We start from the raw sequence: 26,215 nt of genomic DNA, 5'->3' as shown, positions 1-26,215 counted from the left end.
GCAGAAATGCCAGTATTTTCTAGTCTTAACGGTTTCTGAGGCTGTGATACTTTGTGCCTTATCTCTTCCTGGCAAGCATTCCTCTGTAGAAGTAACAGATGATCTAGCAATAGTCTCGCATCACAGCATGTCAGGAAAGAGGCAGCTCAGTATTTATAATCACTGCATCACTACAGAAAGAATCACCTCCACTTGATCTATGTAATTATGGTTATTTATTTATTTATTTTTGAAAGTAAGTCTAATTCTAGTTACAAAGGGCTTCACTCTCCCACTTTAGAGCACCTTTTTTCTCTAGTTCCTCAAATAAAGAAACCATTTTGCTCACCATTGAATCCAGCAGCCCGTAAACCTGCAGCAGAAATTAACAGAAGATAGTTGCAGTGAAAATACATGAAGAAATAATAATGACAAGACTGACAGGCAGAGAGATGGTTTCTCACACTGGAGCACATTAATGTGTCTGGGCACACACACAACCACATAAAGTGCTTGCCTGCTAACACAGCTTAGCTCTAGTAATAACTTTTCTGGCTATGAAGTGTGTTTAACATTATCAGAGATACAATTAATTCTGCTGATCCCTCAAGAGTCTGCAAGCATGCCAAAGACATCCCAGATAGAAATCCCGCATGTGGCTATGTGATGGCTGGATTTATGTTAACAGATTCCAGGCCAGAATAAAGGACATCTTACTTTGTATTCCACACTTAACCTTGCTATAGAGTCATGGACCTATGTTTGTCAGGTTTGTGAGTATGACAAAATTCTTACCACTCCACCTAAGCTTCAATGTAAGCTTACAAGCAAAGACCAAGAAACAAAGATAGAAGCTTTGGTCAGACTCACTTCAATATAAAGTTTTTCCTGGTATGTCCCAAACGAAAGAGGATCCACCTGCTCCTGAGGAGTTTCTACTCTATCTGTAGTTACAGCTTCCACGGGCTGTGCTCCCTCTTTCACCTCCTGCCATGAAGTGGGAGATTTCAGCTTTTTCTCATCTTCTACTTTTAACTTTCTGCTGCTTGGACGTTCCTATTCAGGGACAGACACACACACACACACAAAAAAAGCAACGTAGGTCAGAACACCCTTCAGACTGTTGCAAGATGTAACACCAGATCCCAGAAGCAGCACCTCTTTCACTGGATTGGCTCAAACTCAGGATACAGAGCCTCAGAATGGATCCCACTGTCCCCAGTACTTAGGTTTCAAAAGGCATCCCAACACATACCTCTCTCTCTTTCCCTGCTGTCTTTGTAGTTCTTTTTTTGCCTTCTTTTTCCTTAACACCAAATGATCTTCTCTCTTCTTTCCTAGTGGTTATTCTGTCTTCCTTTCCTCCTTTTATAGACTGTTTTACTTCCACTACAAAAGAAAGAATTTCAATTACTCAAAAGCAGCATTTTCACATCCAGAAAGACAAGCCCAGTGCACTCACGCAGTGGTAGTATATTACCTTTGCAAAGTATTTTCCTCTTTTTGTTAATCTGAGCTGTACTGCACTGAAAAACAATACCTTGAAGCGTACTTTGTTTAAATAAGGAATGAACACATCTCAGACACCTATCAGAACAAGCCTGTAAAACAGCTAATAGTGAGATAGGGTTTTCTGGGTTAGTCTGTGTGAAAATCATGGCTACATCTAGCTAAATTAAAAGGCTTATTTGTATGCTGGCTTTTTTAATGACACCAAACCACAGATCACAATCAGTGTCACACAATCAGCCATTTTTTCCTGATGCATTTTCTTATAAATGCTTTGAGAGGGAACTGCTGAAATTGCCATTTCAGTTGAAATTCAGCATGTTTTCTGGATTTCAAACAGTCCACAGAAACCAGCTGCTGCACTAAAACTACCATTTACCTGTTTCCCCTGGAACAACATCTACATAGGCATCCTTCTCAGGCAAGCCAAGCAGGGATCTCAGCCTCAGGGAATGACTCACCAGACCATCAACTGTTTCACGCCACAGCTGGAGACTGAGAAAAGTATCAGAGTCAGAAGGGAGAGAGTACAGCGATTGCCATCTTGTTTTACCCTGTGCCCAGGAGTGAAGGACCTCACAGCTGAGAGCTGCTCTGTCCAACTAAACCAGTAACAGCACCCACCGTCTAAATACCTGTGCAGAGGGATGCTACGTTACTTTCCTCGTGTTAGAACCCTCTGAAGTCTCAATGGTTTGCAAATAAATGAGCTCACACGGACCCATAAATATTACTGTGAAGCTAGATCTACACTTCAACATGAGGTATGTTGGTAAATCAGCATCAGTCTGCTCTCTGTGTTTACCAACAGGAACCTGCATCCTTCTAATTTAGAAGCAACTAGAAACTGTTGATATGTTTACAGTCTGAAAGCCTGAGCAAAGAACAGAGAGACTGTATGAGGGAGGATACAGTTATGAGTAACAGGGTACAGAAAATCATCCAAAGGCTTCATAAATACAGACTAGAATAATCTTGCCAGAAATAATCTTGTATACTCCCCAAAATTACATGAATTTCACATTCTAAACTTATCTCGAGGAAAAAAAAAGGCCAAAAAAAAAAGGCATTTGGGTCCCAGACAGCTGCTACAATTAAGCTATAAAAAAAACCAGAGCGTAAACACAACTTCTAGACCTCATATAATTATCTGCACTCTGAATCACAACACTTGCAACAGAGCTTGCTAAGGCTGTTGATCACACGATGCATTTACAAGCTTCAGTTTGCAAAAGCAACACACCAGGTTTGATGTAAAATGTTGGATTGAGTTGGCCTCTGTTCAACACACAGCTCCAGCGCTGCCTTATTGAGCTGGGTTAGTGCTTCTTCTCGCTGCTCCTCCTCAGGGATTGACTTTATAGCCTGATGTGAGAGAAAACACAGGGTCACTGGGCACATACAGACCCAGATGTGGCTTCCTATACTGCTGGGATTTGGCCAAGGTGCACACGCACGACCCAAGATCTGGGGAGTAATCCCAGACCTCCCCAACTAGACTGACAGTAAGTCCCTTTGCAACTTCACAGGTGTGCTGGAAGTAAGCTAGAAGGCCCCAAAGTATGGATTAGTTGTAAAAGCAGCACAGAGATTTCCAAGAGAGCACTACAGAAAAACTGCTGACAGAATCCAAACCACTCTTGCTTTAATCTAGGGAGGTCTGTACTTCATCCACAGCCTGTTACGAGTGCCCTCTTAGTGCTCTAATGAATAGGAAGGACTCTCCAAGCAGAGGAGCCCTTGGGGAAGCCACAGGAGGCTGCAGGATTAGCCTGCCCCCCGCATTCAGTGCTGGGATGACAGAAAGCTAATGGGGAAAGAGCTTAAAATATCTATTACGTTGTCTGGTTCTCTTTTCTTCTTCACACAACAGCCCTCAAAGTCTCTCTTGGGAATCTCTTTACAAGAGCACTGAGGGTGTGGGCAGCAGAGCTGAAGTGCTTTTCTGCAACACGCATCATAAATCATCACTAACTCACAGCACGTTGGAAGCAGACCTTTGGGTGGGCTCACACTGGGGTAGGCCAGGCTATTTGTAGGGAAACAAAACCGCCATCAACTCATCATAGCGCTAGCGGGAACAGGGGTGACCACCTGCTTGAAGTCCCCAAAGGAAAGGTTCCACTCCAAGGGGCCTGGTTCCTCCTCCTCCATGCTCGGCATTTGACTCTGAGCCTGCTCTCCCGTTTTCTTCCAACCTGGGACCTTTGCGGTGCTGCGGTGAGCAGGGAGAGCCTCGGAGGTACTCTCCTGGTACTGCACGTCCTCTGCAGTGCTCCTCCGGCCCAAGGGCACTTTCTCCTCAAAGGCTGAGGGAACAGTCACGTGCTGTCTCCATAGTTCGTGCAGCTGCTTTACCACTCGATGCTGATAATGCAACTGTGATAACAGGGAAAAGGTAAACAGTGAAATCAACTACGCCTTTCCTCTCTAAACCTAACTGCTGAAGCCACCATGGCAGAATGTGCCAGACCCCAGAAAAACCCTGGGATGCACCAGCCCCGTGCACCTTCCCTCCCTGCTCTTTCAGTTGTGTAGCCCATCAAATAGCAAAACTCACCTCAGGATTCTTCCAGTGGAACAACTCTTCCTCTGTGACACAGGCACCCACAGGAGATGGAGTGCGCTCTGGGGTCCGAACGTGGGCAAGAAGTTCCTTCAGACTCTCTTCTACTATAGCAGCACCTTCTCGAGCAGCCAGGTCGCTCTGGGGCACCACGACAAGAACAACACGAGTGAGTCCCCATTCCATATACAGACACACAAACACAGTCACAGCCACACTAGTAACCGCATGCATACGTTATATAGGGTTAAAAGGACAAGAATAACTGCAAACCCCAGTAAGTAGAGCAATACTTAAAACAGCTTTTCAAATAAACCCTACAAATCTTCTTCCAAATGACACTCTTCAAAGCACAGTGTAATTTTCAATTTATAATTGTATAGTGTACGCCACATAATCCCATCCCCACTAACTAACTAATGAAATTTATTACCAACTGCAAATTCATTCTTTAAAAGGACCAGCGTGAACAGTTTAGGAGACACAATCATGTCTTTATTAACAACATTACAATAGACTGCAGAGTTCTTACATTTTATTAAGCAAACCTGCTCAAGTATGTACAGATCTTCTGTAAATAAATAATCATCTCGCTCTCAGCCCTAACTGTATAGCAATAAAACTACCACGTCATCCACTCCTACCCTTATCCTCTGTTTGCATATTAAGTTCAAAGCTCACAGTTACTCAGTTACATGCTTGGTTACCTCCAGTTTCTCTCGGAGGTCAGCCAATTTATCCTCATACACAGCAATTCCCCAAAGGGTCACCTGCAGCAGAGCTCCTCCTAATAATAGAGGATGTGTCCTAAATTCCCAGGACTCGCTGAAAATGCCTGCTACCTCTGACTTGAAAAGAAAGAAAAACTTCCTAGTTTCTCCAGGCAAAATCACACCTGAAATAAGACAGAAAAATGCATTGGTCTGCAGGAAGCCACCTGGTTAACTTGACCCTTTTCCAACCCCACCCTGAATGTCCTTATCTCTGTATGAGACTCTCCCCACAGCTTAGCTGGCTGCCAGACTTCATCCATTTTTCTCCTTCCAGATTTACTCCCAGTCGCCATGTTACTGAATGGGTGCTAGTTCCACTGCACGCTCCTTTTATAGCGAGCTCAGTACCCTCTCTGGCAGATTATGCCTAGTTGGCCATCAAAAAGCGATTAACTTCTCAATATTCCACCCATTTAACAGAGTAGGAGCAACCTCCGTTCCTTTGAGTCCCATGAGAGGGATCTGCCTCACACATCTCTTTTAGTGTGAGTCAGCTCTGACACCCAGGGTGGCTTCCTAAGGAGAATCACCCAACAGGCTCGCTCTGCTATTAGTCAGACTCCACATCTCAGATAACTCCGGAATACGTGCTCTCTGCTGTCTGCACAAAGGCCCTGGAGATCAGCAGCGCTCATACCTGGTCTGGTATCAAAGTAAAAGCACTGCATCCTCTTCCCCTTGGTTTCTCTGGAAGGAATCTGCTGGGGAAGCCTCATCCAGTTATACCAGATGGCAGCTGTGCCATCATTGCTCACTGTCAGGGAGCTTTCAGCTTTCTCACCAGCCAGGGTCTCAAAGGTGAGCCGGGCAGCAATGCCAATTTCATCCTACAAGGAAGAGGAAAAGACAAAAGGTAACAACTTCTACTCTGTCTGGCAGGGTTTATTTTGCCTGAAGTCATGCCACAGATAAGGGGCTGAGCCTTGGTAGGAGAACTTGTAAGGCAGGTCCAATAAAGTGGCCATTATACAGAGAGCGCCTGGGAATCCGAGCTTCACACCACAGACAGAGCAACCCCTTCTGTTTCTAGATCTCTCTGGAGCAAACACAGGGATGCTCTATTATGCTCCGAATAAATCCACCATTCTCTGGCCTGGGAGTGACAGTCATTGTACAGCTGCGACTTGGGAACTCGAGTACGCTTAGCTTGACTAAACAATAAAAAAAGCACAGCTACCCTGCAAGAAGCGGTGCAGTTGATCCAACGAGCAGGCTGGCCGCAGAACTCTAAAGATGGACCCCGTACTGCTTCTGGAACCACGTCGGGGTAGTCCCTCAAGGGATCACTGCTAAAGAAAACAAAAGCCAGCATTTTTGTGGAGTGATACCCACATTCAGAGAGGGGAGAACCAAGGGGGATTGACAAGACGTCATAATAAATAATCCCAGCTAATGCTTTTCCACATAGCCATCTCTCCAGGGACACAGCCCAGCAGATGTGGTAAATTCCAGCTAGCTACTTGTCACCATCATGGAGGACTGGACAGCCAGAATATTAAGGAACCATACATGCCTAAAGAAGGCTGAGGGTACCTGACTGAATAAGGAGGACAGGCCCTCAGGTCATGCCCATTACAGATGGACAGGACAAAAAGGCAAATTAATGATGGAAGTGGAAGGCTGGAAAGAGACGACCAGATGAAGGTAATTTAGAGCAGAACTCCCACCCTGCCTGATGTAAGCTCTGGAGCCACCCAGAGGGAAGACTGGAGGAAGGTCCCCAAAAAAAACCCCTTCTGATTCTTGCTCCTTAGGCACAAGGCCTTAAGGCACAAAGGAACTGCTTCATTCCTAGATCTGGGGAATATTAGAATATGCCTTTTATTGTGCCCCAGTGGAGACTCCTCTCCATTCTGGAGGAGAATGACTAAGGATACCCTTATAGACTGGTGGTGCACACCCAAAATTCTTTATTTCTGCCATGAAGTAAAACTTACAGGGTCTCAGACTCTTCAGAAGTGGTGGAACATGGGAAAGGCTCTGTTGAGACAGATGTGAAAGGCTGCCCTTTACCGATCACCTCCAGTCCATCCAAATCCTGGACACAAAGAAAAATGACCAACACAGTTTCTCTTTTTGTATAGAAAAGTAGTTAAAATACCAGGCAAATGTACTGAGTCAAGTACAGTGAAGCTGAAATATCTTGCTCCTACAAAGGTTTTTAGAGGTATCCCATGAATGTTCAAGAGACACAGGAAGGAATCAGTTCTGGGTTTCCCAAGAATCCTAGATGACTGCATTCCCCACTACAAATGATGCATAGATGGGAAAAGTCTCTTTCACACACATTTCTCACCCCCAGAGCCAGCCTTCAGAAAGAAAGGTGAGGTTTGTTCAGTTTCTAGAGGAGGGGCTACCTGCACCTGCCTTCAGGAGATTATTTCAGATGCATGTCATCTACATGGGTAAAGGTGTCTTCTTTCTACCCTGAGGCACTAAAGCAAAGTCCTACACCAGTATTTGGCAGAGGTTTTTTATTGCCTAGGTTTGGCAACTGCATGCTGCTGGTTTGGGGTCCTGTTCTGAGGTTACTAGACCACTCCACGAACACTTACGGAGGCCAGACAACAATTTCATGGGTGTGATCCTTTGGAAATGTGGTAACTTGCAAGAAAAGTACTGTGGGGCAAAGTTTTAAATTCCTAATGCTTTTTCAGATCTGGTTCTTGGCAATTTTATGTTACTCTACATAAAGTTACTGACAAGAGATGAGAGATGCAAAGAATGTCCTTACTCCTCTGGTCTTACCGGCTTATAAACATCTAGCTCCTCTAGGACAGATTTTAGCTCCTGCCGTCGATGTTTCAGGAAAAGACTCTTATCCCAGGTTAAACGGAAAGGGATCGTCTTTGGAGGCTTCAGACCTGTGGAAATACCCACACAAGTGCTCACTGACTACACACCCACAGGCCTATTAATTTCATTCTCTGCCAGACTTTGGCCTGTTTTAAAGTGGAGACCCAACAGATTAACTGGGAAGTAGCTTGCACTGCACTGATCAGAAGGGACAACTATAATGTGAGATTCTGTACTCGCAGGAGTCACAGTTTCATTCTGCTGCTCCCTCCACACTCGTACCCCATTTCTGTGGGATCACCTCTGCACCGTTCCCTTACTCGTTTCCATCCGGACAGTGTGGGGTTTCCCCACACGAGTGACTGGCTCTGGGTGGCCACGTTCTGTCTGAGTCAGTGTCATTGTCACACCAGTAAATTCATCTCCAATACGCTCAGGCTGGCTCCAGAACTCGCTTCCTCTTCGATAGCCCTAGGGCAGAAAACAAGGCTTCCACTGACACTTTCTGAGGCACACGACTGCCTGCTATTTTCACAGGGACCAGAAGCTCAAAAGAAGGAGTCTAACTCTGCTTATACAAACATTTTGAAAGTCTATAAATTATCACTTTCTGCAGAGCAAGCCAAGATTTCTATCAAGCTGCTGCCAGAGACAAAAAAACTTTCTTATGTCTAGCACTACATGAAGGTTGAACAATATTAAAATAACACCTCACACAAATGAAAATTCTTTTATAGTGCTATAAATGTAAAAAAATAATTTTAACATAGGATATTCTCATATTCCTCCTAACTTACTCATACCCCTTTCCGCGTGGTAATCACGAAAATTCAAGCCTGAAGCTATCGGATCTTTCTGTCCCTGGAACAGCAAGTGCAGCATGTCCCCATGCCACTCCCCAGTGCATGACAGCTTTTGATGAGAATCAAGAAATGGCACTTGCCCATGTACAGCAGTTCGTTAGCAATTAGCCAAAGCACACCACCACTTCCATCTGACTCGTACAGATAGCACAGTTCAAGTTTTTTAAGTCACTGAAAGCTCTGCTTGCACACTAGGCTGAAGGACGCAGAGTGGCTTTGATAAATAATTATAGGTCTTCAGAGACGTTACTCATAATACCAGTGTCTTAGCTCTTTCACAAGAACAGAGCAATCGGGATGCAAAGGAAGTTGGGCGCTCACCTTTCCAGGAAACAGGGCAGGGAGACTCCGGTCAATGAGGTCACGTTCTTCCTGGATTTGCCTGTAATCCTCTGAGACGCTCATCAGCAATTCATTCTCTGGCCTCTGAAGAATTTCTGTAGAGAAGCATCAAATCATTGGTGCTGCACTTCTTCTGGGCACACCCTTTACCACTACTATTGTTCACGAGTAACCCCCTTTCACTGTCCCTCACCAAATCCACTGTCCTTTCCCCAATCAGAACCTCCCCACAGCACCCATGGCCACTAGCACCAGAGCATGAGGAGCTCTGAGAACATGGAATTAGACTGCAATGGCAACAGGATTAACCCCTGTCAGCTAGGATCATTACAGTTTGTTGTGGTGCCATCAAACTCCCCCATCTGTACACAAAATTTCACAGGCCTCAGCTTCTCTCACCTCCTAGGTATCGCTCCTGCTTTTTCCTGATTGCCATATTATGGTGCCAGTTCTGGAGAGCTTTGTGCTTTGCTAGTGGGTTCTGATGAACCTTTTTCTTCTTCACTCCTCCATGTTCCTCTTTTAAAGCTGCCGCAGTAACAGCTGGACAAGAAACCTCAATAAAATCTGCTATCTGAAGAGAAAGGAAAAATGAATTTAACCTCTTCATGCACACATGGCTACTACAATGAGAACAGGAGAAGGGAGGAGAAAAGAATTCATCAGATTGACAGTACTTTATCACTCAAACAAAAAAAACAGGTCACTAGGACCACACTCAGAAACAATGGAAGGATTTATCTGAATAGACTCCAGCAACCATGTTGCTGCAACACCAGCTCTTCCCTTGCAAGCCTGACGCAATCAGCAGAAGCACATCTGGAAGAGGAAGCCTCTGTAATTGTTCCCTCCATGACCTCGTCCTGCACACAGAACTTCAAAACCTGCTGGTGCAGTTCGTCTGGAGGCAAGCCCTCCCCACAGAGTATGACAGGCTGGGAAGACCACACCTCAGGCCTGACCTGTTCCTGACAGGTGCCAAAAAGCACTGAAAGGCACTGCACTCCATCTCTAGAAAAGTGCTGCACAGCAGCATTTTAGTAACTTTACAAACCAACCTGAGTGTTTCCCCTGGCCAAGGCTTCCATCCTGAACTCCTGGAGACTTCCCAAAATGTGATGGGGGAGAATCTCTTTGCAGCCATCACCAAACAGTCCTGGTCCTACAACACAAAAAAACAACCCAGAGCCACGTCACCGAAGCTAGCCTTTGCAAAACCAAAACCCCAAGACAGGATGTGAAGTTGAACCCTACCAGAAAAGGTCAGTGGTTCCCTGGGTGCCTTTGGGAAAGCAGGATATGCTACGAGAAAATGTGCCACCTTCTTTGTTTCCTTGGGTCGGTATTTTCGAATGAGGTATTTCTTCCTAACTGGCGTTCTTCCAGCATCATGGGGAAGGTGTGGAGCATGGAGCTTTAAAAGATAAACAGTCACAATGCAATTAGGTACATACTGATTCACCTTCATTCCTTCTCATCCTTCTAGGATACACAGAGAAGTCGTATCAGTACAGGCTGTTCCTCCCCTAAGAGTCATGTTACACGACCACAGAGATACCAGCTTAGTTACTGTCTGACTCTTCTGGACTCTGCTTTATAACTGGGGCAGGGAAAATAAGAGGTTTAAATCATTTTCCCAATAGTTTTCTGCTGTCACTTGGTGTCAAATGCCTCCGCTCACATAGTTCGACCTGAGTTTTGGAAGGGACACCACTATAGTTACTAAACAACTTACGTGTCTTATTAGAACAGAAAGTTGGAAACATAATTTTGAAGAGGCAGACGACTTATTCTTCCATTTGAAAAGACTGTGTAAGGATCAATAATCCTTTACTTTTAGCAACTGAACCTGATGATCTGACAAGTCATAAAAAGCAGGACAGACAAAACAGAATGAGAGCTGAACTCCAAGAGCGGGTTTTGGTTTGAGTAAATGGACAGCAACCCTCCATTAAACACACAACATGAAAGGAGGGTGTCAGTTAAGGTAGCTGCTACTGTCAGTAAAAATACATACTTTCTCCAGGTCCTCCATCTTAATTGCAAGCGCCTGGATGTCATCTCCTTGCAGAACACACGAAACAGGCTCAGGCTCTTCTGCAATTGTTGAGGAGGACAGCTCACATGCCTTTTCCTTCTTGTCTGAAAAAAGAGATGAAGAGACCTCCTCTTCAGTCTCCCAAGGAAACCCCATCTTCCTCTTTCAGCCTGGTTATTAATTTCCAGCTGAACTATGTTTTGGGTGGTTTTTTTAAGGTTGCACAGAGCAATTAAATTCAGCATCTCTTGTTATTGGAAAATGAAACTCTCAGAAGCTACGAGGACCAAAGTAGGTCACTAGGATTCAACTGTCTCACGCTTTATTCTCAATGAGAGAGAACGGATGAGATAAATACAGCCCCTGCTTCCCGCAGGTAGAGCAAATTCCTGGAAAGTTTCTACTCCGGCTGCAAGTGCAAGCACACAGCTCCCCGGCAGAGCTGCACGACGTTCACGAAGCACAACCCGGACAGCAATCCATCGGGATTCCAGAGGCTCCTACAGCCATTTTCCCAAATAGCTGTTAAAACAGCAAACCCCTGCAGAGCGGGGGACAGGCCGCAGTGGGGCACAGGCCGCAGTGGGGCAAGGCCGCAGCTGGGGCAGCCCCACCGCGGGGGTCTTTCTCCCCTTAACCTGCAAGCCCCTCCAGCTGAGACTGGCTCCTTGACACGCGTGGACCCCTTCCAGGTTAATAAAATAATAAAATAACAAAAGGGGGGGGCGCTGCGCCGGGAAAGGGCTGTCGGTGGCGGCGCCGATGGCCGGCTCGGGAGCGGCGGGATCCCCAGGCCGTGAGAGCGAGGCCCCGTCTAAGCTGAGGGGACAAGCCAGGCCCGGGGCCCCGCCGCCGCCGCGCCCGGCGAGGGGCCGTACCCGGGGGGGAGCCGGGCCGGGGGTCCCGCCGGGCCCCCAGCACCGCCGCTGCATCCCGCCGGCCGGCTCCGCGCCCGGGCGCCATGGCAACCCCGTCCGCGCACCACAGAGAAGCCGCCCGCGCCGCCTAGAGCGGCGCAGCCCGCCGCCGCCCTGCGGCACCACTTCCGGAGAGAGGAGAGGCACCCCGGCCGCCCGCCCCGCTACGGCCGAGCCCCGCGCATGCGCAGGGCGGCAGCGGCCTGGACCGGGCGGCTGCGGCCGTGAGGGGCCGCCCGCCGGTGCCCACCCCACGCCCCCCGCCAGCACCCAGCTCTCGCACTTTATTCTCCACCGCCGCCGCTGACAACCTCCGCGACCCCGCTGGGCCCCGCGGCGCCGTCCCCCGTCGGGCTCCTCCTCGGGGCCCCGCTGCCGCCGCCGGGCGCGGCTCCCGGGGCCCAGCGGTGCTGCAGCTGGCAGAGCAGGTCGGGCAGCAGCGAGTCCAGCAGGGCCAGGCCCTCCCACGTGCACCGCAGGCCGCTGGGGACAAAGCGGCGGCTGAGCCCCGGTGCTGGACGGGACCCCCAGCCGCCACGGCACCCCGGGGCTCACCCGCCATCCAGGACCAGCCAGCCCTGCTCCTGCAGCGTCCTCGCCTCCCCCGGCGCCCCGAACGCGGCCTGCAGGCTGAGGTGGGGGGAGAACTGCCCCCAGCGCTGTGGGCACAGGGTGAAGTGTGACCTCAGCGATGGCTGTTAGGGTGCCGGGTGTCCCCAGGCTGGCTCCTCACCTCGTGCGTGATGCCCTCGTCTGTGCGCAGTCCCAGGGCGAGCACCTCCTCCAGCCTGCGGGCACACGGAGAGCTGCAGGGCAGCACGCAGGGGAGGTGGCAGGGGGAGGGGGGCACCCCGATACTCACTGCTCCAGGGGGCTCAGCACCACCCGCCTCCTGGTGCCATGCCCCTGGCTCTGCACCTCCCGCATCCAGGCGCCAGGCTCCAGTGTCTGGACACGGGCCTCCCGGCTGCAGCCACCCTCACCCCACGGCACAAACCGCCCGTGTGCCCCTGCAACAGCAGCGGGGCACAACAGAGTTCAGGGGGCACACAGGGCCATGCATGCCCCCCCACCAGCCCCCTGTCACCCCAGCTTACCCGGCCCCACGCCGATGTACTGCTCAGCCCGCCAGTATGAGAGGTTGTGGGTGCTGAGGGCGCCCTGGGGGGGAGCATTGCATGGGGTGAGGGGGGGCTGAGCCTGCTGTGGGGGGTGGCATGGCACAGTGGGGCATGGTATGGGGGGACACCCACCTTCCTTGCAAAATTGGAGACCTCATAGTGCCGGAAGCCAGCGGCCACCAGCATGGCACGGGCTGTCAGGTACATGTCAGCCAGGAGGTCCTGGGGGGGCATGGGCAGGGTTCCCCCCCAGACTTGTGCTGCCAGTGCCGTGCCCTGCTCCAGCGTCAGCTGGTATAGGGAGATGTGGTCGTCGCAGAGCCCCAGCGCTGCCTCCAGCCCCTGGGCCCAGGCATCCCGGCTCTGCCCCGGCAGCCCAAAGAGGAGGTCAAGGGAGGTTCGGCCAGGGAAGAGTCCCCACGCTGCCTCCACGGCCCCCCGCGCCTCCGCCGCCGTGTGCTCCCGGCCCAGCAGCTGCAGCTCAGCATCATCCAGCGACTGTGGAGGGAGTACAGTGGCAGCAGGGGACATGGGGGGGTGTGGGGGACGGAATGAGGGAGAGCCCCTCTCACCTGGACGCCAACGGAGAGGCGGTTGACACCGGCTGCCCTGAAGCCAGCCAGGCGCTGTATGCTGGTGGAGCTGGGGTTGGCCTCCAGCGTGACCTCGGCACCAGCAGGGAGGTGGGCAGCCCCCGCCACAGCCTCCAGCACCGCCGCAATAGTGCTGGGGCTGGCCATGCTGGGGGTGCCCCCACCAAAGAAGACGGAGGTGACACTGTAGGGTGACAGCAGGGAAGATGTGGGTGGGCACCAAAGGGCCCCACACCCCCCGGAGCCCCCCATGCACCCACCTCTGCACCTGGCTGAGGCGGAGCAAGGTGCGCGCCTCCCGCACCAGGCAGGCACGCACGGCCGCCTCATCCACAGCCGGCACCACGTACTTGTTGAAGTTGCAGTAGGAGCAGCGCTTGCGGCAGTAGGGCCACTGCGGGCATGGGGTGCTGTGGCGGTGGCTGTGACCCCACCCCTGGGCACCCACCCGACTCGGGGGACAGCCCCAGCCCCCTGGGTGGGCCCCAGCACTCCCCACCTGTCCCACTCGCACAAGGGGCGCGACTCACGGGTGCTGCCCCTCATGTGCATGGCTTGGGAACCCCCTCAGCGCCCGACACGCGCGTGGCAGGGGAGCCCTATGTGTGCCCCATGCGCGTGCAAGGCTGGCACACCCCCCCGAAGCACGCAAGCCCCAGGGTCCTGCATGCCCCCCTACGTGTGCAAGCCCCAAGGTCCCACATTCACCCCCCACAGCGTGTGCAAGCCCCCGAGCCCCATGTGCACCCACATGTGTGCAAACCCCGCCCCCCACACGTGTACAAGCCCCGCCATCCCACGTGCACCTTCCCACGTGTGCAAGCCCCAGACCGGGCACGTGTCCCCATGAGTGCAAGCGCCGGGGTCCCTCCTCCCATGTGTCCAAGGCCGGGGTCCCCGTGCACCCCCACGTGTGCAAGCCCGCGGTCCCCCGCTCACGTGCACGTAGAGCGCGGCCGCGGTGGGGGCGGCCGGTGCCGGTGCCGGTGCAGCCCCAGGGCCGCCCCCGCCGGGACGTGCCGCAGCGATCGCCGCCGCCAACGGCCGCCACCCGCGCGTCGCCATGTCCCCGCCACCCGCGTCCCGCCCCGGGGCGGGCCCGGGACTCCCCCCGCCCCCCGGGGTCGGGCCGTGCTGGGCGGGGGGGGGGCACAGAGCGCTGCGCTCCCGCCGGGGCTGTGCGAGGGTCCCGGCCCAGTGTGCACCCGCCGTGCCCGCCTGGCACACGGGACCTGTCCCCGCAGCACTGGCCCTGCACCCGTGTCGTCACAGCTGTGGCCCCGCAGCCCCTGTCCCCGCAGCCCCTGTCCCCACAGCTGTGCCCCTGCAGCCCCTGTCCCCGCAGCCCCTGTCCCCACAGCTGTGCCCCTGCAGCCCCTGTCCCCACACATGTGCCCCCACAGCCCCTGTCCCCAGAGTCCCTGTCCCCGCAGCCCCTGTCCCCAGAGCCCCTGTCCCCACAGCTGTGCCCCTGCAGCCTCGCGGGGCCAAGGGGGTTTCCTTGTGGGAGCTGCTCAGTGTTTCCGCGGAGGAAGCTGTGGTGTAACTTCACGCAGGATTGTGCAAACCCAGTGCGGATGCTCCCAGGAGTTATTTTTTCCTTAATTTGCTCTATTAATAGCCACGGAGAAGTTGGAAATGCCTATGACAAAGGCCATGGCTGCAGATTCCTGTTTCCAGGCCAGGAGTGGGTAGTTCGGGGTAACCCACTCCTGACGTAACCCACCCCTGACGTAAGGCTCCCAGGAAGAGCCCCCGGCCGCCGGGAGTTCCCGAGCTGGCACCCAGCGCTGATAAGAGCAGGACCCAGGTCCAGCAAAGGACAGAAGCCCTGGCGCCTGCCGACAGCCTCAGACCCTTGCTGCCAGCCATGAGGGTCAGCCCTTCCCCTCCTGTGAGTATTTACAGCCAGGGCTGCATCATCCCAGGGGGGTGGGATGGCCATGGGACACCGCCAGAGGTGACCTGGCCGGCAAGGGCTGGATGCGCCCCGGGAAGGGGATGGGGTGGCAGGGAGAGCCTCCCAGGCTCTGATGGTGTGGCATTGCTGCTGGGACAGGAGCTGGGTTTTGGGGAGCAGGGAGGGGGTGGCAGGGGCCATGTGCCACCCGTGACCAGCGCTGGCTGTGTTCCTCAGCAGTGTGGCCACCCACGCAAGCCAGGGCTCGCTTCACCTTCATTCCTCACCAGTGAAACCTCAACGATGGTGAGTACACGGGGTGCTTCTGGGCAGCTTCTGGGCAGCACGGGGGTTGTGCAAACGGGGGAGCTGTCGGAGAGGAACGGGAGAAGCTCCCCTCGCTGCAGGTCTGCCCTGCACCTGGGTTACTGCTGGGGGAAGCGAAGGCGGGTAAAAATCCTTCCCTGGACATCAGACCTAGAGGTCCACTGCATCCCCCAGGTCATGGGCTGCAGCTGATGCACTGCAGGTAACAGCTCCTCCTCCGGGAAGGAAGGGTTACAAGGGTCCTAAAAGAAGGGCAGGGAGGAGACCCTGCTCCAGGGTGGGCAGAGATGGAGTGAAACATGCTGACACCAGCCCCCAAGCCATTTGGGAATGGTGGGGGAACTCGCTGGAGACACCGTACAGACCGAGTCTGACACGAACCGTCCCGTACGGGTTTTTTCTTTCAGAAAGCAGGCACGAACAGTGGGCTTGTTGTCCACCTTGTCTGCTTCCATGGGTAGAGACCACAGTCCAGCTGGGAGATCCAGGATCGAGACCTCGCTGACGCTTCCCCTTTCTCCATTACACCATTTCCCCCACCCACCAGAGGAAGCCCCCGCGGCGAGGTGGGAGCCCAGCCACCCGTCCTGCTCGGGAAGGAAGCAGGAGGGAGACAGCCGGCAGGTTGGCGAGAGTCGGCAGCAACCTTATCTGCTTCCCAGCTGGGGTGGGACACTTCTGCCGGCAAGGAAGAGGAGCTCTGCTCTTCCACTTCTCGGAGTAGTGTTTCATGGTTGGGAGGTACCAAATAACTCCCGTAAAATACTGTCCCGGCCATGCTCTGCTTCACACTGCTGACGGGACAGGAACTTTGGTATTTCTGCAAAATCCTTACTGTCTGTCTTGTCCAAAACAATGAAATAAACAATGCCAAGTCCACCTTGGAGAAGTTTCTTTGGGGGTCAGAAGGCTGAGGGGAGGTGTGGGAACAGGGTGAGCTTTTCCAGCCGGCTTTAGGGAGCCCCTTCCCAGAAAAAGTCTCTCTAAAGCCCCTGCCCCTTGCCTCAAGTTCATCAGCAACATCCAATCGGAGAAGGTGTTCACCTATGTTGGGAAGCCAGGCTAGCCTGTTTTGACTTAAAAATATCAGTAAAATACCTACCAGCATCTGTCCAAGTCCTCTAAAATGTCTGTAGTCAAATTGCTCAAAGACATGCAAGATTTTAAAACCTTCCTAAGGTCTTCCAGTAACCAGACAGAATTCTAGAAATAAGCATCCCTTCCTCGCACCCCAGTATTTCTGTTGGCAAAGAAACAAACCCAACTGGGAAAAAAGGCGCTCTGTTTTATTAACGAAAAGTGCCATCAGCCTGACGTCAGGGGGAGAAGGTCCCCGCGGCATGGCCCAAGGCACAGGTGAAAGGCAGAGCAAAGCTGGCTGGAGTGGGGCTGATTTCCTCGTTTTTTTCTTCTGCCTTCCTGAGCTCAGAGCTGAAGATGCTTCTCCATCTGCTCCCTCAACCTGTATTTCTGAATCTGGAATAAAGTGCAGCGAGGAGGTGGAAGAGAGACTCAGACAGGAGATGGGACAGAGGACCAGGGCTCCTGTCCTGCCCCAGCCCCCCTCTTACCTTGCCTGAGACGGTGAGCGGGTACTGACCCACAAACACAACGTACCGCGGGATCTTGAAATGGGAGATCTGGGAAGAGAAAACCAACTGCTATGCAACCTGCCAGCAATGGCAGAGCCAGCCCAGCTGGTATCACCCAAGCTGGGATCCCCAGTTGCTCTAAATCCACGGTCTTTCACCTGCCAGTCCCCAGCAGGTGCTGGGTGTACTGGTCTGGCAGGGAACTGAGGACTGGGAGACCCACCTTCCCTTTGCAGAAAGCTTTAATCTCTTCCTCGGTGCAGTCCTGCCCAGCCTTCACTCGGATGCAGGCGCAGATCTCTTCTCCCATCCGCGAATCCTTCACACCAACCACCTGGTTGGGACAGATGGACAGCGTGAACCCTGGGGACATCCCTCTCCTCCCGCTGGGTACATGCGCTGGTGCACAGCGTGAGCCCTGACCGTTATCATGGGATGCTGGGGTTGTGTAAGGCAGTTTTTGTTGCTTGCCCATCCCACCGGTGTTTTCTACATGACATCAAGCCCTCCTGGAAGGACTTCCTAACTGTTTGCCAGAGGAAAGGTGGCAGAGCAGGCTGTATGCCCAGACGTCAGCACCTTCCTTTGGTTTTGCAAAGTCACTGGAGCCAAGGCTGAGTCAGACCAGCCAGGCAGCAGCTCGTCGTGGGTGCAGCATGGACCTGTTATCTTCCTGCGTGCCTCTGCTTCCTCCAAAAATGGGGCAACAGGGTTCACGACCAACAGGGAGACCTTTGTGCTTTGGGATCTCCAGATAGAATGGCAGGAGAGGGATGGAGTCAAATTATGGAATTATTTGAAACCCTTATAATCACAGATCTTAGCGGACCACTGCCTATGACACCAGGGGATGGGCTTCCCAAGCCTGATGTCTCTGTAAAGTTTGCTCATGCTATTTCACAAGAGTCCTGCTGTGATTCCCCGCCTTGAACCAGGATCTCAAAATCCTAGAGACACGTCGATCCTTTTGAGTCCAGAGCAGTGACATAAAGCCCTAGAAACTACATAAACAAGGCTGGTTTGCAACCCATCTGCACTGGGACTGTTCCAAGGAGAGATGCTAGCCTGGCACAGGCACAACACTGACTAAATAACTGGTTTATTTATGGGGAAACTTGTCTGGCACAAAACCTGGAGGAGAACAATCCCAGCAGATTGGGAGCAGCTGCTCAGTGCTGCAAATCATCGCTGTCTTGTGAAGGGGTGAAACTAAGTCTCACTCCTCATCTCCAGGGACTCGTTGAAGGAGTCTTTTTGGATTTAGGAGTTTAGTAATTAATTATCGGTAAAAGCTGTCCTTCCAGACTGCTTTCCAGGTCAGAATTTCAGAGGGAGCTATGGAAGTGGACAGGCAGTTTAAAAACTGAAGAATGACAGTCACCACTTTGCAGACGTGAAGCTGGTGCATGAGGGGACTGCCCGAACCCATGCACCCCATGGCAGGAGCTCTGCCTGCCCCTTCAGCCTCTCCCTCCTGCTTATCAAATAACATTACACAAAAGTTGATGCTGAAAACAGGGGAAGACAACCGGGTCCCAAGCAGCAGTGCCAGCAGCTTTGTGTCCAGGCTTCCCACCACAGGAAGCATCACTGCTCACCCACCCCACCTCCCGCTTGCTCACCTGGATCTCCTCAACCTTGGGATGGGTGTGGAGAAACTGCTCAAGTTCTGCTGGGTAGATGTTCTCTCCTCCCCGAATAATCATGTCCTTGCAACGGCCTATAATTTTGCAGTAACCATGCTCATCCAGGCTCCCGAGGTCCCTGCAATGACACCACACTCCTAGTCCCATCCCAGCTGGCTGGTGGGACGGCTGATGCTCCCACCCAGCCTGGTCCGAGCTCTGGCTACAGCCAGACAACACCATGGGCAGCATCCACACAAACACCAGGGCTCAGGGGGAGGCAATTCCTGCCCCTGCGGGGTACCCCCACAGCCCCTCCATCACACCGGTAGCCAAGTGACTCTCCCCACCTCCAGGGGCACTTGGCACCGAGGGCTCTGTGCTAAGAGCTGTTCTGAAGTGTCACGGGCAAATCAGGGGGCTAACTTGGGTCAGTTTTCCCTACTTTGGAAACGACAGCCAAGGCTCTCCTGCACACAGCCGTCCCCACCCAGCATCACTCCGCAGCATAGCCGGGAGGAGCAGGGCTGTTGCCCGACTCACCCTGTCTTGTACCACCCCTCAGCAGTGACCACCTCATTGGTCTTGTCAGGGTCATCCCAGTAGCCCAGCATGACGCAGTAGCCACGGATCTGAATCTCCCCGGCAGTGTTCAGAGGCACACGCTGCCCTGTTTCTGGATCCTCAATTTTTGCCTGCAATGAAAGAGAAAAAGGGCTTAGCAGGGGATGGCTGAGCCAAGCGTGACAGCACGCCCCAATGCCAGCGCCAGGCAGGGAGGATGGACTGAGGTCTGACGTGGAGCAGGTGGGGAGGGTCACGGTCACCTCTGTGTGGGGAAGGATGCACCCCACCGTCTGAGTTCTTCTGGTGATGCTATCATTGGGGAATCCCATGAAGGTGACGGGGCTGTTTTCTGTGGTCCCGTAGGCAACCTGCAAACACAAGAGCAGAAACATGCCTCAAGGGGAAAGGGAACCACACAGCTCCGGCACAGGAAAGATGGAGCTACTGATGACCACAGGGGAGAGTGGGCTGGGAGGAGGATGCTCACACGAGTCACTCAGGTCACAGGCAAGCACTGCTCTCCTGGCCTGCGTACGGGGCTCTCCAGACACTCCTGCCAGAGTCCTGGAGAGACAGGAGCTAAAGCAGCACTGCACCTTCCTGCCTGCCACAGCTTTCCTCAGCTCCATCGCCGTGCTCCTGACCCCCACCCCCCCGACACTTCAGGTGGCATGTAGTTTTGACACCCCAGCTACTTTTCTTGGAGGACCCCAGGGTTCGCCCTCCTCTTTTTTAACCTATGTCTGTCCAAGCCCTGTCCTGTTGACTCCCTACCATCTCTGCCAGACACCGATTTTGCCTTGGTGCCCTTGCAGCCATCTGCTCCCGGTACTGATTCACCTTGCACCTTCTACAGCTCAGGCCACATTGGACATCGCTTCGGAAAAACCTTGGAGCCAGCAGTGGGCTCCTGCGGGAGATGGCGTGTCCCGCGGCACGGCTGCTTGCTCCAGACCCTTTTGTGCAGACATCAGCTCCTGTAACCCTCACAAAGGGATCACGAGGCTGCAAATGCTCGGCACAGCTGCACTTACAAACCCAAAGCCTCACAGCAGGACAAAAGCTTCTTGCTGCTAAACCTCCCTCAGCGCTAATCCCAACGGCAGGCTCTGAGTCACCTCAGCTGAAGGTCAGTTCTCCTCGGAGGAAAATTCCAGCTCTTTATGCCCAACTCAGTGGCCTGCTGAGACAGCAGGAGCCGGGCAGGAGGTGCTCTGGGCAGCTCTGAGCTGCACCAACGGCACCATCGCTGGGATTTCTTCTCCTCCAGCGCTTGGGAGCTGCATTTCAGTGGTGGGACATGCTGGAGCACCGCTCTGGTCTCTCTAACCCACTCAGCATGTCGTGTGTCATCAGGGTTTCTCTCCCTCCCACTAATGCATTGGTGGTGGCTGCTTTGCTGGGAGAGCACAGCTGGGAAAGGGCCAATGTGGGAAGCATTTGGTCCTTTCTCCTCCGCATCTTCAGACTGACACATGAGCAGCTCTGACCCTCCAAACTGCAACAGGGCCCGACTGCCTTCCTACAGCCTTGGCACCCAGATCTGGATCATGTCTTTAGAGCAAATGCCCAAGCTCCGCTGCTGGCTGCAAGGGCAGGTCTGCACGGTCAGGGCTTCTGCACGGTGCTTGCCAAACTCCAGGCACTGCGTCCAGAGTTAACGGGGGGCTTTGCAAAGGACCACGATGAGGCATCCTGAGCAAGCATGCAGATATCCTGAATGAGCTCTGCATAGCACTGGTGGGAGTGCTTGGTGCTTTCTGCCGCTCAGGGCTGCTGAAGAACCTCATGTTGGGCACAGTCTGTTGTAACGGCCGATGCTCTTGTTTGACTGCACCAGGGTCAGGGTGAATCTGAGCTGGAGATTTGCAGGAGCTTGCTCTTAGCTGGGAATGTGCAGGAGACTGTCCTCAGGATGCTGCAAGGACCATCTGGTGCAAACTGCTCTGCTAGGAGCCTGGCAGCCCACAGGGAGCGACTGTAAATAGGCTTTTCCTACCAGACGCAATGATAGCTTCCCAGCCGGGGTGGAAACCTACAGCGTCTAATGCTCAGACAGGATTTCTCTCCCACCCACTAATAGGAGTCCTGTGGCTGGATCAAATGACTGACAAGACACAAATCCAAGATCTTAAACACTTATTAAAAATCCCAGCGCCCTTGTTTTTTTATTTTACTCTGCTGGATGAATTGCAGTGTTGGTCCCAGGATCCCAGCCAAGCCCTGAGTCAACCCTTTCTGCCTCTCCGGGTCGCTCCAGCAGTTTAATTGGACACAGCAGCAGGCAGCTCCCTGGCAGGACGATGCTGCGGGTGCTGCGGTTCACCAGGCTCCTCCAGATGCCTGGCAGTGTGCCACCTACCCCAGGCACCAGCCGGCCGTGCTTTGGCCTGTGGCTTGTCCCCATAAACACCCTCACACTCCCAGTGACGGGCTTCCCGACCCGGCCCAGAGAGCAACGTGGGTCTGAACCTCCAGCATCCAGCACGCTGCCCGATGGCCGCCTTCCCCTGCCAGCCTGCCTGCACTGGCACCGCACTCTGCCGCCAGACACCAGGGTGTCGCTCCTGACCTTTCCAAGGTAGTATTTCTTTTCTGGAATAGTGTTTTCCCCAGCTGCATTCCCAGGAGTGAGGCAGGGGCTGAAGCAAGCCCTCACACCAGTGCTGCTGCCCTTCCTGACCTTCGTTTGACGTGTGGAGCATCCTCCAATGGCTCCGTCGTCAGCAGGAGATGAAACTGCTTCCACAAAACCCCATACACCAATTTAAGCTTGGAGATATCCACAAAGATTCATAGCTTTCAAGACCCAAAGGGACACTTAGCATCTTCTAGCCTTGTCATCTGGTATAATTCAGTCCAGAAAACCTCACCCAATAATTTCTGCATCAGCTCCATAATTTCCACTGGAGCTGTATCTAGTGTCAAAGCAAAGATTTTCAGAGTCAAGGAGTCCAGCTCGGATCCTTGGCTTTGAGAAGAGCTACGAGAGCACAGAATATAATTAACTGTAAAGCCTGTTTTTTTACTGCGAGGACCACATATGAACCCCCCCAACACCCAGCACACAGATCTGTCCTGCCTTCAGCAATGACAAGGACAGCTCCAAAACAAACCGCTGCTTAACTTACTCCTACTGACAAGAGATTCATTCTTTGTGAATCCTAAGCCTCTGTCTAAACCGGGAATAAAAAGAACATCTTAGCAGAACTGTGTTTTTCACAGCATATTTCAAAAACATTTCCTGCTAGAGCTGTTTAAACACTGGCCACTGTGGAATAGGCAAAACAGCCTGAAGAAGGAAGCGTCTAAAAATTAAACATAAAATAAAAACAATCAGACTCCAGTCTCTTTAGTAAACATTTGGGAGGCGGACCGATCTGGCGGGGAGAACAGGGACTCTGAAGACCCTGGGTTTTTCCCAGCCATGCTTGTTATTTACTGCATAACTTGGAACGGCTCACATCAGCTCTCTGCTTCTCGGTTCTCCCCAGCATTCAACAGCAATAAAAACACCCACTGCCCTCCATGTTCGACTGCTGCTGAAAGGCTGAGATGAAAAAGCTGATTTCACTACCACCAGTAACCCCAACGGGGCTATACTGGGTGGGACTGGAGCAGAAGGAGGGCATGAGGTCCTTGGAGGGAACCCCCTTGGACCTGGACGATGCTCAGGGAGGATCTTCACGCCCCTCGTCACCACCCTCTGGTTATGCCACGCTGGAGGATGATGGCAGGGCTGGAACCACCAAACGAAAACCTACAGAAATGGAGCTTTGCTGAAGACAATATTGGCCTCAGAAAAAAGCAGCAAATTGACCATGAAATAATAGGGATTTTCAGACTTCAAAGAGGGTGTAACGAACAACAGAAAGCAGACTGGCAATCCAAGGGATGTGCTAAGGGACCTCTAAGGGGCCCTTTGAACCCCTCGCAGTGTAACATGCCGGATGGATCTAATTATCCCTAAATCCATGCTGAGCGTGTTGTCTGTCTCAGATATCTCCACCAAAAGTCAACCCCAGCCATCCTCTTCACAGCCAGCTCCAAATCGTTCTCAACTGAGCAAAAATCTTCCCGCCCTGAGCTGCTCACTATCCAGATCACCCGAGTTTTGCTGTGCTTGGGGGACATGCATCTCCTTGCCTTGGGGATGTCCCGCTATCCCAAATTGTATTGGAATATTCCTGAACCTTCAGGTCAACTCTGCTGCTGCAAAAAACAACCTCTGATCACGTCCAGCCTATGTCACACTGAGATTACATTTCCCATCCCAGCAACAGTACCATCTTTGTGTCAAAAACGACGGGACACAAACAAGCAGGTCTTGTAGGACAAACCTCCAAGGGTGGCCACCCTGCTGGCATTTCTCCCCACCCGGAGAGGTGCCAGGCAGTCCCAGTTTGGATGGGGCTTAGAAAGTTCCCAAAAATATCAGGTGCCCAAAGCACTGTCTTTGTGTTGGAGCACGCAATGGCTTTGCCTCTGGAGGAGACCACTGCAAAAATGGCAACCCAGCTCGCCAGGAGACTGCCACCGAAAATTAACCTCCTGTTATTGTACAGTCAGGACAAGCTGTCCTCGTGGTCTGGAGTTAAAGCTACCTCTCTTCTTCCTGGGCTGAGCAGAAGTCTTGAGGCTTGCAAGTATTTCCCCAGTCCTGCCAGCATTTCAGAAGCACTGCTCAGCGGCAACCAGTGAAGGCATGTGCAGTTACTTACTGGTTTATCCACAGCTTGATAAAAGGTCTTCGCTATGTAATTAACTCCATCCTTCCTGGCACTGGGTGCCAATGCACTTAGGAAAAGTGGAATTAAAAGGAAGAGTGAGAGGAAACGTGCAGAGGCAAAATGTCTTGCAAAGGTAGAAAACCACTGGTTTGGAGGTACCTGAATGCTCAAAGCTGCTGGAGAAGGAAACTCAGCAAAATTCCAACCCAACGGATTTGGAGAGCTCAGCTCCCACTGAAGACATGGCTGGAAATCCAGGATTGTGCTGCTTCCATGCTGCATTTTAGATGTTTTCACAGCACATTCCCATAGCTTCTGCAGCTACTGAAACCATCTACTCGTCAGGTCCTCCTCAAAAATGAGGTGGGATGGGGAGGTCTCACTTTGGCCAAGGACAAGCAGGGAAGTTCACAGAGTGATAGAACACTTTGGGTTGGAAGGGATCTTAAAGATCACCCAGTTGCACCCCCCACCACGGGCAGGGCCCCCTCCCACCAGCCCAGGGTGCCCCCAGCCCCGTCCAGCCTGGCCTTGAGCCCTGCCAGGGACGGGGCACCCACAGCTGCTCCGGGCAGCCCGTGCCAGCACCTCAGCACCCTCACAGGGAAGGGTTTCTTCCCAATATCTAATCTAAATCTCCCCTCTTTCAGTTTAAAGCCATCCCCCCTTGTCTTATCGCTAAGGGCCCTATTAAAAAACCTGTCCCTAGATTTCTTGTAAACCTCTTTCAGTATTGAACGGCTGCTATAAGTTGTCACCATGCGGAGCCGATTTTCCATGGTGAGAACAGGAGACTCACGGCGGTGAGCATTTGGGAAAGTCAGAAGCCTTGCATGGATCAGTCGTGTCCCACAAGAAAAGAAAGCTCCACACTTCTCCAGAGCCCACAGGAGCTGCAGAGCGGCCAGCAGCCCTGGGCAGGCAGCAGGGGGATGCCCGGTGCCTTATAGGGTGGACATGGCAGGGCTGGGGAGGCAGTAAAGGCTGAGTGAGCTTCACAGGAGGGGCCAGCAGCTGCTGGGATCAGGCAGAAGGGAAGGGTGGGTGGACATCAACAGGGAGCCAAAATGGCAAGATATCAATGGGCGGAGGCCATGCTACAGTGGAAGAAAACCATCAGAAGGAAGGAGGTGCACCCACCACCATCTCCTCCAGCTCGAGCTCATCGAGCAGCCCAAGCCTCCCACCACGGTGAAGGGTACCCTTTGAGCACCTCAAATAGAAGCAGTAGCTCAGGTCTGAACTCAGAGCCCCAGGTGCTGCTGTTTCTGATGGGATACTTGCATATCACCAAAAGCCAGGGATTTTTCAGGTACTGCCTGGAAGAGAGGGGGGACCAAGGAGACCTTTTGGGGCTCCCTATCACCCATCCACCCAGGCTTCTCATACACCACCCTGGAGGGTGCTCCGTGCCTGGGACAGCCCCCTGGGACCCTGCACAGCTTGCACCTTCTCCCACCCTGCTCCCTCCCCAGCACCCAGGGCCAGGCAGGGGCTCAGCTTCCCAAGGGCTGGTGCTGTGTGGGCTGCACACCAGGGCAGCACGTACACCCCCTGGGGTACCCCCCAAGCTGCCAAACCCCCAACCAAAAAAAAGGAGTCCTGCACCCCGAGGCCAGGTACACTGCTGCCGCTTCAAGAAGGCGACTGCTGGTGTGCACTGACACACAAAACCATATCTGGAGCCCCTTAAAAGCTACAGAATCTGACTTAAGTGGGCAATGGAATATTTTGATATGGAGCTGTCTTGATATGCCAGAATGGTTAATACTGACAAAAATAAAGATTAAGCATGGAAAAGACCATCTCCAATGTTGTATCAAAGCAGGTCTGACCTTCAGCACCAAAGAAACACCCCAGATCTATATTTATACTGTTTCAAAAACTGTATTTATTTGCTCAGCCCACAGCGCCTCCAAGAAGGGGGGAAGGGGAGTCCAGCATCTGTAAATTACCAGGCACCAGGAATGTTTCCAG

General features: G+C 52.7%; 2 protein-coding genes across 15 annotated transcripts in view; both read right to left on the bottom strand.

Annotated features, from left to right (window-relative positions):
* Positions 1 to 196: 196 nt before the first annotated feature.
* RSAD1 (radical S-adenosyl methionine domain containing 1) lies at positions 197 to 14,777 on the bottom strand. 13 transcript variants are annotated; one of them, XM_014286739.3, is made up of 21 exons: positions 13,037 to 13,214; positions 12,881 to 12,944; positions 12,517 to 12,571; positions 10,846 to 10,970; positions 10,083 to 10,242; positions 9,887 to 9,990; positions 9,228 to 9,402; positions 8,808 to 8,923; positions 7,944 to 8,094; positions 7,576 to 7,691; positions 6,765 to 6,865; positions 6,005 to 6,116; positions 5,465 to 5,654; positions 4,762 to 4,949; positions 4,049 to 4,195; positions 3,583 to 3,867; positions 2,732 to 2,853; positions 1,868 to 1,983; positions 1,235 to 1,368; positions 850 to 1,035; positions 197 to 352 (listed from the first exon to the last, which is right to left on the bottom strand). In XM_014286739.3, exons 1-21 carry the CDS (start codon positions 13,060 to 13,062, stop codon positions 248 to 250), a joined length of 2,778 nt encoding a protein of 925 aa, XP_014142214.3. In that variant the 5' UTR covers positions 13,063 to 13,214; the 3' UTR covers positions 197 to 247. The 13 variants fall into 13 exon arrangements, 12 of the variants coding, with proteins under 12 accessions (XP_014142214.3, XP_027672596.2, XP_055581308.1 ...); XM_027816795.2 differs by having other exon boundaries at positions 6,005 to 6,113; XM_055725333.1 differs by lacking the exons at positions 12,517 to 12,571; positions 12,881 to 12,944; positions 13,037 to 13,214 and adding an exon at positions 12,067 to 12,205.
* A 2,212-nt stretch (positions 14,778 to 16,989) lies between these two features.
* ACSF2 (acyl-CoA synthetase family member 2) overlaps positions 16,990 to 26,215 on the bottom strand; it is a 37,548-nt gene continuing 28,322 nt past the window's right edge. For both annotated transcript variants that reach the window (XM_055700576.1, XM_055700577.1), the window contains 6 exons: positions 19,769 to 19,876; positions 19,485 to 19,636; positions 18,939 to 19,080; positions 17,540 to 17,650; positions 17,296 to 17,364; positions 16,990 to 17,200 (listed from right to left, as the gene is read on the bottom strand). In XM_055700576.1, the coding sequence (XP_055556551.1) occupies positions 17,150 to 17,200; positions 17,296 to 17,364; positions 17,540 to 17,650; positions 18,939 to 19,080; positions 19,485 to 19,636; positions 19,769 to 19,876 (633 nt within the window). In that variant the 3' untranslated portion in view covers positions 16,990 to 17,149. The remainder of the gene's footprint in view (positions 17,201 to 17,295; positions 17,365 to 17,539; positions 17,651 to 18,938; positions 19,081 to 19,484; positions 19,637 to 19,768; positions 19,877 to 26,215) is intronic.

The sequence above is a fragment of the Falco cherrug genome, chromosome 1 (assembly GCF_023634085.1).
Source record: "Falco cherrug isolate bFalChe1 chromosome 1, bFalChe1.pri, whole genome shotgun sequence".
In the NCBI taxonomy this organism is placed as follows: domain Eukaryota; kingdom Metazoa; phylum Chordata; class Aves; order Falconiformes; family Falconidae; genus Falco; species Falco cherrug.
This window is presented reverse-complemented; position numbering and strand designations above follow the sequence as displayed.

Coding starts and splice junctions, on each gene's coding strand:
- RSAD1 (XM_014286739.3), bottom strand. CDS start 13,062: ATGAGGTCTCCAATTTTGCAAGGAAG. Junction 12,945..13,036: donor TCTCCAATTTTGCAAGGAAG/GTGGGTGTCCCC, acceptor GCTCCCCCCCAG/GGCGCCCTCAGCACCCACAA. Junction 9,991..10,082: donor GGAACCACTGACCTTTTCTG/GTAGGGTTCAAC, acceptor TTTGTGTTGTAG/GACCAGGACTGTTTGGTGAT.